This window comes from Aethalodelphis obliquidens, unplaced genomic scaffold, assembly GCF_003676395.1.
Source record: "Aethalodelphis obliquidens isolate GAN/ISIS:26980383/991018 unplaced genomic scaffold, ASM367639v1 scaffold55, whole genome shotgun sequence".
Lineage (NCBI taxonomy): Eukaryota > Metazoa > Chordata > Mammalia > Artiodactyla > Delphinidae > Aethalodelphis > Aethalodelphis obliquidens.
Window position 1 is genome coordinate 2101819 of NW_020837999.1, and position 19938 is coordinate 2121756.

Consider the following 19938-nt stretch of genomic DNA (forward strand, 5'->3'; position numbering starts at 1 on the left):
AACCACTGCGCCACCAGGGAAGCCCGGTCATGTTACTTTAAATTAGTTTGGGGGTACTCAGTTATCTTTCAATTTGAGAAAATTGGGGCATAAATTCTAAACTATTTTTGAAAGGGTGGCTACCTAAAACTGGTCTCCAATAGCTGGCAGTAAATTTGTTTAACCACACTGTTTAAATATTAGTGTCTGCTTCACAGAAGTCAAAACTGCAACAGTCCCCAGACAAAATGCAGGAGAGAAGCACCCACCTCTGAGGGCACGTGAGTGGGCACACCAGGCCTAGTTTCCTCTGCCCTGTATTTTAATGCAAGTGCTTATATGTCAAATCGCTTTGGCAGAACACAGAACTAAGCCTGTTTTAGCAACTTGAAATTTGAATGTGCTAATAGGAGATGGAAGGACAATACTACATCGTGGGTTCAGAACTCCAAACAAGATTAAATGATGAAATCAGGGTTTGACATAAATCAAAATCTTAAGGCTCTTCCTGGTAACCACCTTAATTTTAAGGCTCAGAAGGCTTAAAATCTTTGTTTCCAGCCTTCCACATGGCCCAAATCACAAGATAGGTCCAACCACCAGCAGGATCTAAACTATATTATCCGTAGGAGCGAGCTGGCTTTCCTCACAAGAAAGGCACAAGTAGGATCGCCAATCTCTTGGGAACAGCAGCTTTAATGACCAAATGCCTTGAAGACAGAAGTGGAAATTCATTTTAGAAATCAGGATGGCAGAGAAGACAGGCAACCTAACTCTTATTCAAGCTGTTATTTCAGTTTGCTTTGATAATTTGCAAAGGATTTGCCTGCTCTGGGCAAAAGGAAAAAAAAGTCTCCATAACAGAATTGTGCTTGGGTTGTAATGGTAGGTTCTCCAGGGACACTCTTTTGGATTAATTTGGACACAATTATGAGAATGCAAATCTTACTTAGGTACAAGTCATGCTTGCTTTTATATACGTTAAGAACTTAAATACAGGGGAACCTGTTTTTCACTAATTCAATCACCGCCTTGATTCTGGTTCCACCAAGTAGGTCTCTCTCTCTTCTTCCCTCCTTTAAGAATCATCAAAAGCACCACCTACTCAGTTAAAAGCCCAAACATCTTTCTTGCTTTTGTCTTTCCTCTAATTCTATCTTAAAAACATAGTCCCTCCAACAGAGCATGCTACTTTGGCTCAACAGAATGCTGGGTTACTTGCTGCCACTCCTTAGGAAGCAGTAAAATTTCCAATTTGACTAGTCCTGGTAAGAAAGGACTCAAGAGATTACAAAGTGTTTTCGGAAAATCCACAAGTGTGGAGAAAGGATTATAAGGATGGACTCAAAACACATACTCCAGAACCAACCCCAACATTAATCTATTCAAATATCACACCTCTAATTTGTCCTTTGGCATGAGAATTAATACTGACCAACCGTGACGCCCACTGCTAGAATGGGCATACGCCGAGGAAGTCAGAAGGTGGTTCAGCAGGTACAGCTCCGTGGTCTGAAACTTGTAGTCTTTGCTTCAACTTCTACTACAGCAAACACCAAGGCCACCCTGTCCCCTATCACCAGAATGTGCTGCTGGCCATTTCCAATCCACCTCATACCATTCGGAATTGATTGTGCTGTTTCTCTATCTTTGTAAAAAGAAGTTTCACTTATTTTGTGGAGAATTACAAGTGGGAGAGAGGCATCCTGTCTTCCACCAGCACTGCGTCCATCCCAAACTGGTCAGTGCACTGCTTCACGGTGGCCAGGACACTCAGGAGCCGCTGGTCCACAGCGTCTAGGTGAGGATCAGAGAGCACTGGGGAGATGGGGTCATGGGCCATGGCAGATCTTAAGGCAGACTTCAGCACACCATTCTTCAGGGAGTTCAGTCTGTTCCAGGTAGAAACCCGAATGCTGGGAGAAAAAAAGTTTTAGAACAGGTTACATAAAACCTCTCACTATCAAATGGAGATTAAAGCCCGCATAGCAGACGAAAGTAAAGAAATAATTATGTAAAATATCTCAACTAGAAAAATAATTTCTGTTTTAGAAGTAGCTCTACATTATGAGTAAGTAACATTACCACATTTTGATATTTCTTTCTCAGTAATTAATGAGAAATATATACAATATTTACACATGTTCACTGCAGTGCTATTTGTAACAGGAAAAATGTGAAACAATCTGAATGTCCAACAACTGAGAAATAGTTAAATAAATTATGGCTTATCCATTCAAGGGAATACCATGCAGCCATTAAAAGCAGTTATGAAAATTCAGTGGCATGGGGAAATGCCCATGATATAATATTGAGTCAGGGAAAATAGGTGGAGGGAAAACACTCTATTACTCCAAACCTGTGGGGAAAGAAAATGTGTGTATAAGCATACATACAAACATACACACACGATTACAATGAAATCACTAGAGTGTTAACAGGAGTTATCCTTACCTCTTAATAAGTAATTTAATTTCCTTCTTTTTATGTTTCTTAATTAAAAATTCTAGCAATATTATAAATAGAAAAAGTTTAAGGATACCTATTTTTCTCAATTATTTTACCAACTAAAGAGGATCTCTTGTTATCTTAGAAAAAAAGTATTTACCTCCCTGTGGGTAATGTGGGAATTACTAGGTATGCATTAAAGTCTGACTCTGCATGAGGCAGGCAACTTGTTCTGCAACCATTTAAAAAGTAAGAAAGCAAGGATCTTCGGATAAAGCATGGCAGGGATGGACAAGCACAGAGTCAGCGTGGTTTTACTCTTCTGAAAAATACTACAAGTGCCTAGAGCATTAGAGTTCCCCCTGTGTGACAAAGGTATCACTCGATTGCCTCTCAGCTCCAAGTTCACTCTTCATATATGCCCTGCCATAATGGACAGAGGTCCTTTAAGCATCTCTCCTCTTAGGCTTTCTCGGTAGAGGATACTGGAAGGAGACTGCAGAAGGAAGAGGTTCTCCAGACGCTTCTGGCTGCTGTACAGTGAGTGGGTCAGTAGTGTGCGGGGAAGGTCAGCAAATGAAACTCTGCCTTGGCCACATTTCCAGAACAGGTAGGCCCACCATGATGTTGCGGCCTTGGCCTGGCTTGGTGATAACTTTCCTAAGGCCCTCTCAACATGGAAACCACAGCCCCCAAAGCCACGCACCCATGCTGGTGCCCCAATTCCCTGTGCAGGCCCACAAATAAGCCTTGCCTGTAGCCTGGAGGGTTTCTACTGAGTCGTTGCTCTCTCGGTATGTCATGCTACCACCTGCTGATTGCCTGTACCCTGCCTGCATTCTGGAGGGCTTCTTCCTGCACTCCCGGCACCTGCAAACTAGCACAGTTCTCTGCTATTCAGTGGGCTGAACTATACCTTCTCCACTGAGGTCAAAACCCCAGGCTTGGGGAGGGGGATCCCCTTCCAAGTTTGTTCTTCCTTGGGTACTCTCCCTCAGCTCTAGTTTTCTTTTATAGTCACTCTTGTATGAAAGAGTTTAATAACTCTTATACTAAACTTTCCTGTTTAACCCACCATGTCTTTTCTATATCCTGACTGGACCAGACTGATAGCACTATTAAAACAAAAACATCTTCCTTCACAGATACAGGTTTTGATTGGATGTATCACTGCTTCCCAATATTAATGAAGATAATTAAGGGTTGCCTAGGTAAACACTTTCTGCAGAATATTGCTGTTATGAAAAAAAGAAAGAAAAGAAAAGTAAAACAGACCAGTCGCCAGAAGAGGCAGTCTCACATGATCAGTGTGTCTCTGGGAGCCGAGCAGTAGGAAGCGGCTCTCCTGGACCTGCACTTTTGTGTAGCCAAGCAAGGTGGGTCCCAGCTGATTCTTAGTGTTCATGCTTTTAAATCATACTGGCAACGAAGATCTGAAAAGGAGCTCCCGAGAGCCCAGTCTTTATCTCATTTTCTTGATTTACTTTTTAATTTCTTTGTTATCTAATACAGACTTTTAAAAAATCAATTACTAAATACCTACGGAGAAAGCTACTTTTGGTTTACACAATTTCAAACTGAGATAAGCAAACCACAGGTGGGTTGTGGTGTTGAGTGAGAGGACTTGAAACCACAAGGTAAACATAGTACAGCAACTAGGGGCATGGGTTGCACTAGGTTTTGGGTGGGGGGGAGTGAGGACTATATTCTGATATTAAAACAAACATGGATATACATTATTGGATAAACTGAAAATTTCTACTCATACAAAACTCAAAATGCATTCTGAGCTTTGGGCTACACTGCTGTGGAAACCTTTCCCTGATCCCCTACAGCTCAGGATCTCCAGGAGGTTCGGGGTTAGAAAAGCATGAAAAGTGCTGCTCAGGTATTAGGAAGTTTTAAAGCCAAGCAAACTGATGTACTGTTACCTGAGCCTGGAAAGGAAGGCAATGCAGGCAAATGTACTTAACTGCATAACTTACATGCAACACTGATAGAGAGGGGCAAGAATGCTTCTCTCATCCAGCGAGGGGTTCCCAAAGCTGAAAATTAAATGAAAAGTTAGTGAATTAGGTGGAAGCACCTGTCCCCTTCTTAGCATCAAAGCAAGAACAAATTCCATATGAAACCTGAATGTGATCCCGGATAATTTCATGCTCCCACAGCTCAAATCACTTAAATTAAAAATAAACAGGGCATGACCAATTAGACACAGAATTCCTAACAGCTTGTACTGCAGCATCAAACAACAAATATACTCCTTTACAAGGATCCTTTCTCCTGCCAGGATATTGCAAGGTGTTGAAGCATAACCCTCCTAACACGGTATGGAGTCCACAGACCAAGAGAGAACCTGAAGACCCCCAAACCCGAGAAGGTTTTAAGGGTATGTAGAGCAATAAAGGCTACTGATATTAGGTTCTCGCAAACAAGCAGAAGGTCATTACCTGTAAAAAGAAGTTATACTTGTTCTACTTTAATATTACCAATCAGAAAAAGACTTAGATTACTGTATTCCCTACAAGAAAGTATATGGTCAGATTCAAACTGTAAAAACTGCTCACAGAGGCTGGGAAAACAGTGATTCAAAGCAGATGTAAAAATGCTCTTAGTAATTCCGAGTTAGAAAAGGAGAACTGATTCTGGAAAAACTGTCAACCTTCCACTCTTTTCCTGGAAGCTCACCTTAATAGCTGGAGGGTCTGGTAGCCCTCAGCACAGGGCAGGCCCACAAATAATAAAAGGCAAAGGCAATTATTTCAATGTATATTTCCACAGCACATGATCAGTTTTACAAGTAAGGATAAAGATATTCAGGAACTGAAAATATAATATAAATGAAAATGAAATACATAGCACTGGTCACTACCTGCTTTGCTGGGAATGGGAGAGGCAATGTTTGCTGGCCTCTCACTCTCTGTAGCTGTCACCCCCTTTCATGGAGTATGAGGCACCTGGTGCTCAGTATGAGGTGGTGGCCTCCTTAGCAATTGCTGCCTAAGCATTCTTCACTGAGTGTCCATATCTCAGCTTATTCTCAGCAACCAACGTTAACAATAGTGACTCATCTTCTTTATCCATTCAAAAGAACATGTGGTACATATATATAATGGAATATTACTCAGCCATAAAAAGTAATGTGGATGGATCTAGAGACTGTCATACAGAGTGAAGTAAATCAGGAAGAAAAAAACAAATATCGTACGTTAACGCATATGTGTGGAACCTAGAATAACGGTACAGATGAACAGGTTTGCAGGGCAGAAATAGAGACACAGATGTAGAGAACAAACATATGGACACCAAGTGGGGAAAGCGGTGGGGGGCGGTGGTGGTGGGATAAATTGGGAGATTGGGATTGACATATATACACCGATATGTATAAAATAGATAATTAGTAAGAATCTGCTGTATAAAAAAATAAATAAAATAAAATTCAAAAATACAAAAAAACAACCAAAAAAACCCCCCAAAAAACCCAGTAGTGACTCAGAGCCTGAACAATTCCAGCTCCAAGGAAGTATTCTATTTAGCAAACATTTATTATGTGTAACTAAAAGTGTGGCACTTAACTGGGTACCATGAAGAATGCAGAGTGCAAACTGAAAATACAATGTGCTCTTCAAATAGCTCAGGCCTAAATAAGGACATTCCATTTATTCAAAATTAATAAAATTGTTTTATTCAAGATAAAAGTAACTTGTCTTTATATACAAATACTAAGCAACTAACTGCTCTCCTATTCATAATAGAAAAAATCTGGGCCTAGACTGCCATAAAAATAGCAAAAACATCCTATCAAATAAACTAATTTTTTAAACTGTATGAATCTTTGGATAGAATAATTTAACAACAGCTACATTTCATGTTCCGTTAACGATGTATTTCTCAAGATTCTGAACAAGCTAGTCAAGAAAGAATGATGTAAGTAGCAATAAATAGAAGACCTTGGTTTCCAGTTGTCTGTGAAGAGAATCATACTCTTTGACTCTTTGGAAAAAGTGAGTTTTCCACTTTTTTAAAGTCCTCAGATCCCCGAAGGTGAAAGGAGTACAAACTCTGAACAAGCTGGAAGGATGGGTGCCAATGGCAAAGACTCCGAGTGGAAACAAGAAGGATGCCTTCTGTTGAGCCTGTTCTGGAGGTTTTCCAGGATACCCCAGAAAGCATTCTTCTTGTATACACAGGACCCCTAACTGACAAGGAGAGTCCTGCTGGTCCTACCTTTTGGCATTATCGAGAAGGATGAGCATACTAGCGCCTTCATCATCTTGAAAACTCTCGTAGTGATGGCGGTCAGCATTGCCAATCAGGTAATCAAAGACAGCTGTATCAATGATGTCCAAGAGGCGAGGGCCAGAGTCATAAGGGGACGTTTTCTTCACAGCGTCACAGTAGCTCTCATCATACTCCCACCTGGAGGGAAGCAGCATCACCAGGGTTGTTCACTGAGTGCCAGCACCACACGTAACATTGTTTAAAACACAGAGAAGAGAGAGTCCCTGACTAGCAGGTTTTCCCCTGAACCCCCCCATAGTCCTTTTTAGTCTTGGACAGAACCCTGGCTCCTACACAGGGTTGGCACCTGTCCAGGCACAGGAGAGAATGAAGTAGTGGCTCAAAGGAGCATTTACCTGGCTAATTTGCCCTCTCGGTAAGTCCTGCCCCATGGGTGTCTGTGTTTCTGTAGAGGCCACACATCTGGAAGCCAAAGCGTGACAGACCCCTCCATCGTGTCTCCATCAGCACAGGCTGGCTCTGTTTCTCGGCAATAATAACACTTCCCATAGAAACAAGTATTATTTCCTAAAGGAGAGAATGGAACCATATACACTTACAGAAAAAGGATAACTCCAAATTCTCCCCAAACAATGAAGAGAGCAGCTCTATGTGAAAACAAAGATCCTGAGCTTATTTTTAAATCTTTATTTATTTTCTGTATAGGAAATAAAAGCACATGGTGTAAAAAAAAATTCAAAAGGTACAAAAGGATATATACGAAAAAGTTAAGTCTCCCTTTCCCTCTCTGTCCCTTCTACCCAATCTCTCCCAGAAGTCAACTACTGTCACAAGTATCTTTCTGAACTCACTTTAAGTAATGTCCTCTTCTCCTTCAGCAGGACTGACATTTTGGCCAGAATGCCCAGGGGAGGGAGAGAGGGCATGTACGAGGCCAAGCCATGGACCAGGACTTTGGTTACATGCGGAGTGGGGAGTAGGGTCTAGAGCAAATGAGTAAACAGACTGAGGATAATGGGAACCAGGTTTCTCATAGATGGAGAAGGGAGTTTAACATATAAAAAGAGAGAAGGCCAGAGTAAATCCTGCAGTGTTGAATTAGAACTGGAGATATTGATTTGAATTGATGGTTTTAAAGCACAGAGATATAAAAGAAAGTACAAATGTTTGTGTGTGTATATGTATGCATATATATACATACGCATGTATATATATATACATATTTTGCCCCTTTAGAAAACCTGGAAACAATAACACTCAGGTAGTAATGAACACACTCACATATCAGTTTCTAAATATCATTTTAATACTATATTAAAAGGAACCAGGGCTCCCTGGAGAAACAGATGACCCCTAGGGCAGGGGCAGGGAAAGTACAAGATGAGCCTGGGTCATACTGCTATGCCAGCTGTAAGGAGGCACTCAGAATGACGGGGACATTCCAAATAACACAAGAGACAGTTTGTAGGGGTTCCCACTGGCCAAATCTGGGATAGTTTGAGCATCAAAATAAATAATAATAGTAACAAATTGTAACAGTAAATTAAGAGTCTACGTGTTCATAGTGATATAAATAAGTAAACAAAAGTGGGGCAGGGCGACGGGAGCTCTACTCATCAAAAGAATGGCAACCAGTAAGTCTAGAAGAAATGACAGAATTAGCAAATCACCATTTGGCAACTATCACACATTAGTAACTGATTCGGGTAAGAATTATCAATGAATTCTAAAACTGGTGGGCAAAAGTTTCATGAGGATAGAATATTTATATAGTTTTGAGTTTCTCCCTACAAAGTACTCAGTAATTATTTATTAGTAAGTATAAAATACTGGAGAAACCTTGCAGACACTCACCATCTTAATCATGCAACTGAATGCAATATCCTAGATTGAATCCTGGATGTACATAGGCCATTACATGGACAAGTGGCAAAATCTGAATAGGATCTATGAATTAGATAGCAATATTGGATCAGCGTTCAACTCTTCATTTTGATGGTTGAATGTTGTTGTGTAGGAGAGTGTGCTGGTAGTTGGGATATACTCACTGAAGTCTTAAGGGAGCATATAATGCTGTAATGGATATTCATGTCTGCAACCTGTTCTCAAATGATTCAGAAGTATTAACAATTGAGGAATCTGGGGGATTCTGGATCATTTCTGCAACTTTTATGTAAATCTAAAATTATTTCAAAATAAAAAGTTAAGGAAAGTAATGCTTTCTTTGCTCTCCACCTCTACAAAATAATAGCCATCAAATGAGCTAATTCCCTACACCCAGAAAACCTCACATGCTCCTTTAATGATTGTTTATGTTCTCATGTATATGTGTCCTTGAAGAGACAAACAGCACTCAAACTTTTTAGTATTTCCAACCTCTGGCATAGTACACACTAAATAGAAACTAATCCACTATATACCCACCCACAAAGCTGATTCTATCACTCTCCATTACTTTACAAACTTTTCTAGGTAAAGAAGATTTGAACACTAATTGAAAGATATACCACATTTATTTTTTAATTATAAAAATATAAACTTGTAAGTTTAACTTGATCCATCAGAAATACCAACGGATCTTTTAGAGGGTAACTAGGTATGACAATTTTAAAGATCATAAGAAAAAATAACTAAGAACTGCTAGAAAATTGTTAAAATAACTGCAAAGAGAGGGGACTAGACCTACCAGATATCAAAACATAGTATAATGCCTCAATAATTAAAACATTATAGGGGACTTCCCTGGTGGTCCAGTAGGTAAGACTCCACACTCCCAATGCAGGGGCCGCGGGTTCAATCCCTGGTCAGGGAAATAGATCCCACATGCATGCTGCAGCTAAGAGTCCACATGCCGCAACTGAGAGTCTGCATGCCGCCAGAAAGATCCCGAGTGCCGCAATGAAGACCCAGAGCAGCCAAAATAAATAAATAAAATAAATATTAAACAACAACAACATTATAGACCAGCTCATAAACAGATTTAATGTCCAATGGAGCAGAACAGAAAGTCCAGAAACTAAAGCTAAATAAAGAAACTAAATAAAGAAAATTTACTACAGGGAAAAACAAGAGACTCTTTAACAAATGCTATTGGGACAACTGATAGCCATCTGGGAAAAAAAAAACAACAACAGTGGAGCCATACTTCATTACATATACCAGAAGAAATTCCAACAATATCAAAACCTTAAATGCAAAAAATAAAACTATAAAGGTACTAAAAGAAAAAAAAAAAGCAGAATTCCTCCATAATGTTGGAGTGAGCAAGGCTAACTATGATTCAAAATCAGAAAATCTATCAGAAAAGATGGACTGATTACATTAAAAACAAAAAGCTTCTGTAAGGCAAACACCCCCCCAAAAAAATAACAAAACAAAAAACTATAAGCAAAGTCAAAAGAAATTAAAGAATTGGGGAAAATATTTATATCTCATATCACAAAGGGCTATTATCCTTCTTATGTATGAGCTCCTGTAAATTGATAGGACCAATGACAAAGCTAAAAATGAGCAAAGGGGACTACCTGGGTGGTGCAGTGGTTAAGAATCCACCTGCCAATGCAGGGGACACAGGTTCGAGCCCTGGTCCGGGAAGATCCCACATCCCGTGCAGCAACTAAGCCCATGAGCCACAACTACTGAGCCGGCGCTCTAGAGCCCATGCTCCATAACAAGAGAAGCCGCCGCAATGAGAAGCCTGCGCACCGCAACAAAGAGTGGTCCCCGCTCGCTGCAGCTAGAGAAAGCCCACTTGCAGCAACAAAGACCCAAAGCAGCCAAAAATAAATAAATAAATACATAAATGTATTTAAAAAAATGAGCAAAGGATATGCAAAGACAAAATACAACAAATAAACAAATAAAAAGATGCTACATGTGAAACAAACAAAACCCAAAGTTTGATAATACGTTCTTGTTGAGGCTAGCGGGGAAGAGGCATTCTCATACATCACTGCTGAGAATGTAAACTGATTAAACACCTATGTAAAAATGTATGTGCCCTTTGACCCAGCACTTGCACTTCTGGATATATTTGATCATGTATGAAATAAAATATGTACAGGGTAATTTTGGGCAACAGTGGTTGTAAAAACAAAATACTGGAACTTTTATGTCCAACAAGGGCCTGGTTAAATGAATTATGGTAGATCCATACAATGGAGCATGATGTCCTTTCGATATTTTTTAAAAATTGTGAGCTGTGGGAATGTATTACTGATTCAAAAAACAGAAAAACAAAACAAAACATTGCTTGGTGTAGGAAACCTGTTGCCTATGTGACAAAATCCAAACTTCTGAGTTTGGTAAAAAAGACTCTTTATAACCGAATGGAGTCAGGTGTACTGGCTAAAAGTGCAATCTAAGGTCAGGTTTGTGGGATCAAAATATGAACTCTAAATAGTCATTAGACTGCAAGACATTGGGCATGTAATTTCACCTATCTAAGCTCCCTCTGTAAAACGGAGATAATGTAACAGTTCTTCCCTCCTTGGGTTGTGAAGAGTGAAAGAGACAATCCCCAGTAATGCTCAGCACAGTGCCTGACACATTGTCAGAGACCAATCAATGCCAGCTATTTATTATGAATAATCTGGTTCCAATCTACCTTTCCAGACCTTATAGCCATGAACCTGAGGCTCCGAATCTTTCACTATTTCCTGAATGCGCCAAACTTTTAAAACTGGTTTTCTGATGACCTCGATCTCCATGCTCTCCTTGGATGAACTACCACCCATGATAATAAAATCTACAGCTCCAGCCCACACTTCTCGCCTAAGCTACAGATTTTAGCTCCTAAATAACTAGTCGACATTTACTCCTGGATGTTCCTGTCAAGGTGAGATTCTGCACCCAATTTCACTGTGTGTGGGTTTTCCCCCACCACCAAGCAATTCTTGGACACCAGCTGGGTGTCCTACAATTTAACTTAATTCTGACACTATCTACCCGGAGATAGCATCAGACTCCACAGGTTAAGGGCTCAGTCCCATAGGACTGCCCTCCACTTCAGATGGCAATTGCAAGTCCAGGTTGTCACCTGTGCTTCTGACCAGCTGGCTATAAATTAGAGGTCCCTATGAGCCCCTGTTTGGGTTCGATTAATTTGCTAGGGTAAAGAATATACAACAGGGAGAGGACAGTCTCTTCAATAAATGGTGTTGGGAAAACTGGGCAGTCACATGCAAAGGAACGAAACTGGACAACTATTTTATAACATATGCAAAAATTAACTCAAAATGGATTAAAGACTTGAACTTAAGACCTGACACCATAAAACTCCTAGAAAAAAACATATGCGGTGAGTTCCTCGACATTGGTCTTGGCAATTATATTTTGGATTTGACACCAAAAGCAAAGGCAACAAAAGCAAAAATAAACAAGTGGGACTACATCAAACCAAAAAGCTTCTGCAAAGCAAAGGAAACCATCAACAAAACAAGAAGACAACCTACTGAATGGGAGAAAATATTTGCAAATCATATATCTGATAAGTGGTTCATATCCAAAATACATAAAGAACTCATACAACTCAATAGCAAAAAAAAAATCCAATTAAAAAATAAGCAGAAGATCTGAATAGACATTTTTCCAAAGAAGACATACAAGTGGCCAACAGATACATGAAAAGGTGCTCAACATCACTAATCACAAGGGAAATGCAAATCAAACCACAATGAGACATCACCTCATACCTGTTAGAATGGCTATCATCAAAGAGACAAGAAATAACCAGTGTTGGTACGGCTGTGGAGAAAAGGGAACCCTTGTGCATCACTGGTGGGAACGTAAATTGGTGCAGGCACTGTGGAAAACAGTATGGAGGTTCCTCAAAAAATTAAAAATAGAACTGCCATATGATCCAGCAATTTTACTTCTAGGTATCTAACTGAAGAGAGAACAAAAACACTAATTCAAAAAGATATCTGCACCCCCATATTCACTGCAGTACTATTTACAATATCCAAGGTATGGAAACAACCTAAGTACTCATCAACGTATGAATGAATAAAGAAAAAAAATGTGGTATAGATACAATGGAATATTACTCAGCCATAAAAAAGAATAAAACCTTGTCATTTGCAATAACACTGATGGCCCTTGAGGGCATTACACTAAGTGAAATAAGTCAGAGAAAGATAAATACTGTATGATCTCACTTACAGAATCTAAAACAAAATGAAACAAAACAAACCCAAGCTCACAGATACTGAGAACAGATGGGTGGTTGCCAGAGGCTGGGGGGTCGGGGGGTGGGAGACATGGGTGAAGGGAATCAAAAGGTACAGACATCCAGTTATAAAATAAGTCATCAGGATGGTGACTATGGTAAATAATACTGTACTGCATATTTGAAAGCTGCTAAGTGAACAGATCTCAAAAGTTCTCTTCACAAGAAAAAAAAAATTCTGTACCTGTATATGGTGATGTTTGTTAACTAGACTTATTGTGGTGATCATTTCACAATATGTACAAATACTGAATCATTATGCTGTACATCTGAAACTAACATAATGTTGTACAATTATACCTCAAAAAAAAAAATTTGCTAGGGCGGCTCACAGGTCTTAGGAAACCAGTTTACTCCCTAGATTACTGGTTTATTACAAAGGATATCAATCAAGAGCCAATGAAGAGATACATAGGTCGAGGTCCTGAACAAAGACGCTTCTGTCTTTGTGGAGTTTGGGGCCTGGCATGGTGGCACATGGAAACTTTTGGTTCACCAACCTGTAGAGTTCCCCGAACCCCGTACTGTTGGAATTTTTATAGAGGCTTCCTTACGTAGGCAAGATCAATTAGTAACTCCAGCCATGATCAGTTATTTCCAGCTCCTCTCCACTCTCTGGAGAAAGGGCAAGGGTGCGGGGCTGAAAATTCCAAGCTTCTAATTATGGCTTGGTCTTTCTGGTGAAGAGCCTCCATCCAGGAGGCATCCAGGAACCAACTCAGAATCACCTCAGTAGAATAAGATATGCTCCTAGTGTTCCTACCACTTAGGAATTTACAAGGGTTTTAGGAGCTGTGTGTCAGGAACTGGGGACAGAAACCAATGTATCTATTTCTTATTATTTTACACAAGGAAACAAAATATCCAAAATTAAATTCATTATCTTCCTCTGCTCCATCTCCCTAAGTCTGCTCCTTTCTATATATTCCTAAGATAGCTAACAGCTTCATTATACACTTAGTCATCCAATCCAGAAATTTAGGAGTCATTTTTAACTTCTTCCTCTCTCTCAATTGTCTCACTCAGCCCAAATGTTCACCAAATTCCTTCCATTCCAGTTCTTGAGTATCCCCTAGATGTCCAGGTTTTAGTTTGGACTCACTGCAGGTGCATTTACTACAACAGCCCCCAAGGGCTCTCATCTCAGCTTGCCCTTCCCAATTCATCCTCCACAATGCTGCTACAATTAGTTTTCTAAAACTCAAATCTGATCTTTCCACATTCAAAGTCTTTTCCATGGCCTCCCAGTGCCTAAGGAGAAAATCTTTACTTCATTCAGCTCAACTACACAGTCTCCTGAGCTTGCCATGCTCTTCTCTCATTTCTTGTCGCTGTTGTCTCTGCTCTGTCCTCCACCTAGAACAGGGTTAACTCAGGGAGCCTGTGAACTGGATGGAAACAAAATTACATTTTTATTTTCACTAACTTCTACCTGAAACTTAGCATTTCCTTCAGTTACGATGGTAGGCAGCAAACCATAGTATTAGCGCTACCTGTGACTTTCTCAACAGAAGAAATCAATAAATTTTTCATATCATATTAGCATTGCTGCAGATACTTCAAAGTATCATTTATATTTATGGTCCGAAATTAAGGTAGTTACTAGATCACTCTAAATCTTGTTATTTAATGTGTAAATAACGAAGCACATGTTACTCTATCACAAATTAGCTTTTTGTAATTTTAGGTTAAAAAATATATACTTCAATATTATTAGTTTTGTTTATAAGTCTACGTATTTTAATTTATGTATTTAAAAACATTATTTTGAGAAAGGATCCAGAAACTTCTCTAGACTGCCAAAGGAGTCACTTGCACAAAAAAAGGTTAAGAGTCCTTTTCCAAACCTAGGGTGTTCTTTCCCACTGTATCTTCCTGCAGGATTGCTATTCTCCCTTTAAGACTTCGTTGAAACTATCACCCCAGCCCTAACTTCTAGACCCCCTCCTCTTCCCCTCCACATTTCCACAGGCCCTCTGTATATGTGTGGCTCCCCCATTAGATAAAGCTCCTTGAAGGCAGGAAGGTGTCATTCATTTTTGTATATTCAACACCTAGTTCAGAGCCTCCCACACAGAGTGAAACAAAATTTTGTTCAATAAATAAATGAATGAATATAGAAGAATATACGCAGATCAAATATTTTAGTCTCAAAATCTGGGTTTGAATCCTGGCTAACAATTAGTAGCTTTGTGAATTTGGGAACATCATTTAACTCTTTTAAACCTCTTTCTCAGGTCTGAAATGTGGATAAATCTTCCCTACTTATTGCACTCTTGTCAAGAGGATTAAATAAGGTAACTGTGTGAAAGTGCTTTGTCAAGTTGCAAGGGCTATACAAAATTTAGCTATCATTATACCAAGTTATCTAGTAATACATTTTAAAAATTGTGCTAAGGTCAGTCCATCATTTAAAACCCATCTCCAGCCAATCCCTCTACCTGCCTGCTATGGACTGAATATTCATGACCCCCCTAGAATTCACATGGTGAAGCCCCAATATGGTGGTATTTGGAGGTGGGATTTTAGGGAGGAGTCCTCATGATGGGATTAGTGCCTTTATAAGAGACATGATAGAGATGATTCCTCTTTCATTCTTTCTCTGCAATGTGAGGATGGATACAGGAAGAAGACTGATGCCTGTGAATCACAAAGAGGGCTTTCACCAGAACCCAACCATGGTGGCACCCTGATCTTGGATTTCTAGTAACCAGAACTGTGAAAAATAAATCCCTATTGTTTAAGCCACACAGTCCATGATATCTTGTTATAGCAGCCAAACTAAGACACTGCCCTATGCTGCAGAGTGTATCTAGAAGCTTTTCTCTAAATGTACCAGTGCTTTGTACTTTCAGGTCTTTGTGCCCTCATTTCCATTATACTTCCTGTTATTGTGCCCAATGCCCTTCCCTCTTTGCAGCCTGGGTAGCGTCTATGGATTCTTCAATACTCAGCCCAAGTGTTAACAACCTCCTTACAAACCTTTTTCTGGCCTCTCCCTTCCCCTGCACCTTGCACAATATAGGAGAGTTAACCTTCTCTGAGTCTCTAGACAGCAGGCCTATTCTTCCCATCCATCAGGAATGCATGTTTGCCTAAGCATAAAATTGGACAAGCAGAAGTGATTAGAAAATATATGAAACAAATCAGTGACAGTGTATGCTTTTGGTTATTTGCAAGAACAGCAGAGCCCTAGCCTGATAAGTTTAAATTCTGAATGATGAATCTGTCAAAAGTGCTTTAAATATTCAGTTTCACCTCATTATAAATGTAAATCCATTCACTCTAGCAAAGCAAGTTGAAGTTCATCTTGCAATGTCTATTTCAACAGTTATATCAACGCAGAGTACTGTGTCATTGAAAATGGCACCCTGAGGAGGCTCAGACAAGAGACCACAGCACCTCTGAATTCCTCCCATTCTCATTATGTCTGCAAGGAGAACAGGAGTGAGAATTCCAGCCCAGACCCCCTACCTCAGAGTGTGACAACGGAGAACAGAGGCCAGAGGGATGGCAGTCAATTCCACACACAAAGAGTTACATAGGCTAACCTTTGCAGAGTGGGAGGAGGCAGTGGTGATCTTCCAGGCCCAAGGGCAACCCTACAAGGGAATTTCTGACCCTCTTATAGAGTTGCCTTAAGGTTTGCTCAATTCTCAGGAGATAGGAAACAGTTCCCAAGAAAGTACAGGAGTATGAAAAAAACCACCAAGGCAATGATACACAGACAGTAACTGATTCAGACCAAATTTTGAGTTTGAGATTTAGTTTAAGATCAAGCAGAAGGAAATAAAGTTATCCCCTAATTACACTGTCGTAAATGATCTCACTTCCTACTTCAGAGACACACAAAGCATGCATTAGGGAAAACTTTCAATTTCCTGCCATCCACCTTTAGATCTATTTCCCCCAGTACTGTGAGAACAAGTTGCCTGATTTGCTTTTGTAGTCCCTTGAGTTCTTCAGTTCCTAAAAGTCATGAGCCAGCTTGCTCAATGATGCCCCATTTAATTTATTAACTATTCCCTTACCTAAACGTCCTCTATAACCTCCTTACCTACAGTTAGGAAGGTGCTCAAGAGCTGCTCCGTGGCAACAGGCTTGATCTCTGTCCGCAGATTAACAAATCTGCCAACCACCAAGGGGGCTCGGCGGAAACCCAGAATCCTGGTTTGGAAGGTTGAACAGAAGAGAAAAATCTTTGGGGATATATTTTAAACAGTAGACTTTTTTTTTTGGCTGCATTGTGCAGCTTGCGGGATATTAGTTCCCCAACCAGGGATCGAACCGGGCCCCTGGCAGTGAGAGCGCAGAGTCCTAACCACTAACCACAGGACTGCCGGGGAATTCCCTAAACAGTAGTCTTAAAAATCATGGTTAATCGTGTTAGGTGTGTAAAGGTATTGCTGATTGCTGGTAAGTATTTTTTAGAGGTACATATATTTGTGAATTTAATATCAAGATGTAAATAATTTATGTAAGACAAATCTAGCAAAATGTGAGCAATTGTTAAACCTAGGGAGTGGGTATATGGGTTCACTATACTATTCTTTCTACGTCTGTTAGAAATTTTTCATAATAAAATTTTAAAATTTAACAAAGCATTAAAAAAAATTGGGCCTAAACCCATACAGGGCTTCAAATCTTTACATAAAACATTGACAGGAAACTACACAGATTAATCTAAAAGGATAAACTCACAGGACAACTTAAATATAGATACATTTGAAGATGCTTCTAACGGTCTAAAAGTGCAACCTTATCGTTGAGCACCATCATTTTTTTTTAAAAAGAAATTTTCTGGCTAAAAAATACACACTCGCTGAAGAAAAGTTGGAGGGGCAGGATTTGGAACACACAGAAAATTTATGGGAGAAAATTAAAATCATCCATAATTCCACAACTGAGAAGTAACTACTGCCATTTCGGCATAAGACCAGTTTTTCCTTCACATGTATATATAAACACATACTCACTCTTGTGTGTATATACACAATTGAGATTATGCTATATGCACTTCTGTCTCCTGCTTTTCACTCATCATTGTATCATGAGCCTTTTCTCATGTTATTAGAAAAGCCTTTAAAAATGTCTGTGCACATGGGGCATATGTATATGTACAACTGATTCACTTTGTTATAAAGCAGAAACTAACACACCATTGTAAAGCAATTATACTCCAATAAAGATGTTAAAAAAAAATTGGCTGTGCAATAAATAATCCATTGTTCAGGGCTGCTGACTGACTCTGTCCTAAACTCATTTTTAGAAAAGCCACAAAAGCAAGGAGATCAATAGATGTCAAAATAACATAAAAAATGAGAGAACATCCTGAAGCCAGAGGAGGTGGTTAAATCCTAATGTAATGGAGAAATAGCAACCCAGAGCAGAAAAGTATAAGGTGGGAAAGAAAGTGGGGAAGTATTTTTTTCTCCCCATTGACTGTTGTCAGACCTTCAAAGAACAGCAGCCACTTAGTGCTGGGAAGCCGTGTCCAGTGGCACCTGAGCTTGGATGGGGCAGTTAACAAAAGGGGTAGGGGGACTGGCCACAGAATATCTTTCAGACTTTGAGGGAGGGAAGGGCTTTAAAATACAAGACCCCCAAAGCGCAGGTGATAAATTGAAACGTTATAGGGACTTCCCTGGCAGTCCAGTGGTTAATACTCGGTGCTTCCACTGCAAGGGGCACAGGCCAGATCCCTGGTCAGGGAACTAGGATCCCGCATGCTGTGTGGTGAGGCCACAAAAATAAATAAATAAATAGAAACATGATTATATTTAATTAACATCAAAAGTAATTTCCATACAAAGACCACTTCACTCTAAGCTAACAAACAGGTGTTGTGCTGTGAAAAGGAGGTACTAATCTCTACCCATAATTGGGGGAGTATAAAATAACAATGAGATACCACTTTACGTATATTAGATTAACTAAAATTAGTATGTTGGATAATATAAAATATTGGTATGGATATGGGAAAAATATCTTCATGAACTGCTGGTGTCCATCAACAGAGAAACAGGAAGGGGTTTAGGGATGAAGAAAATAAGGAAACAAACGAGGTCTTGGAAAGACTGATTCTAATGTGCAATTAAGTGATGAGTAGGATTTATCCAACTCTTTCCCACTAGGCCTTAGAAGAGGCAGTGAAAATTCATGGTTGTGAACAAACATTTATTTAATTCTTCCCTTTCATTAGATGTTTAGATTGCTTCCATATTTTCACTACTGAAAATGCTACTAGCTAAGATCTTGGTGTATGTATCTTTGAATTTCTGATTCTCTAGGGTACTTCCTAGAAATATCTGGGATGCTTGCATAAAAAGGTAGTTACTCATTCAAAGGGTATGAACATTAAGGTTTTTGATACATAATACAGGAGTTCTTAAAAGAATGACTGAACCAATTAACAATGACACAAGCAGTATACGAATGTCAATGTATTCCTGCCAATAAAGTATTATCCTTTTTCTAATCTTTGCCATTTTCAGTAGGAGAAAATAGTATCCCATTGTTTCAACTGGATTTTTTTTTTTTTTTTTTTTTTTTTTTGGCCTCGCTGCACGGCTTGTGGGATCTTAGTTCCCTGACCAGGGATTGAACCCTGGCCCACAGCAGTGAAAGTGCAGAGTCCTAACCACTGGACCACAAGGGAATTCCCTGGATTTTATTTTATTACTGGTGAAGATGAACTCCCTCTGTCATATTTATTAGCAATCAATAATTTCTATTCAACCGTGTTCTTAGACCATTTTCTACTAGCGTTTTAGAGAATGTATAAGATTTTCTAAACATTTATATATTAAGGCTATTAATGCTTAGATTATATTAGATTCAAGTATTTTCCTCCTAAGTTTGTTTGCTTTTAAATTTTGTTTGATGTTCCTTGACATATGAGTTAACTTTTTTAAATTTAGTTGAATCTATTGAGTTTTTCTTTGTGATTTTTAAATTATTGCTTTTATGCTTAGAAAATCCTTCCTAATCCAGAAAAAAGACAAAAATTCACCTTTATTTTCTTCTGGTTTCCTTATAGA

At 39.4% G+C, this 19938-nt stretch overlaps 1 protein-coding gene and 1 long non-coding RNA gene across 7 annotated transcripts in view; one reads left to right on the forward strand and one right to left on the reverse strand.

The window, feature by feature from the left end:
- The window catches only part of FAM20B (FAM20B glycosaminoglycan xylosylkinase), a 41694-nt gene that overhangs the window by 2344 nt on the left and 19412 nt on the right, over positions 1-19938 (reverse strand). For 5 of the 6 annotated variants that reach the window (XR_003428519.1, XR_003428515.1, XR_003428516.1 and 2 more), the window contains exons 4-8: positions 16956-17065; positions 7065-7236; positions 6655-6846; positions 4413-4472; positions 1415-1895 (exon numbers count right to left, since the gene is read on the reverse strand). Coding sequence is in view for 1 of the 6 variants with exons in the window: in XM_027086198.1 (XP_026941999.1) it covers positions 1664-1895; positions 4413-4472; positions 6655-6846; positions 7065-7236; positions 16956-17065 (766 nt within the window). In the remaining 5 variants the exon portion in view is untranslated. Of the gene's footprint in view, positions 1-657; positions 1896-4412; positions 4473-6654; positions 6847-7064; positions 7237-16955; positions 17066-19938 lie in introns of those variants that run through there. The other variant, XM_027086198.1, reaches the window with a different exon arrangement.
- LOC113609156 (uncharacterized) lies at positions 3572-15809 on the forward strand. The gene is made up of 3 exons (XR_003428521.1): positions 3572-3803; positions 4718-4816; positions 15136-15809. It is a non-coding gene; the product is annotated as an uncharacterized LOC113609156 (long non-coding RNA).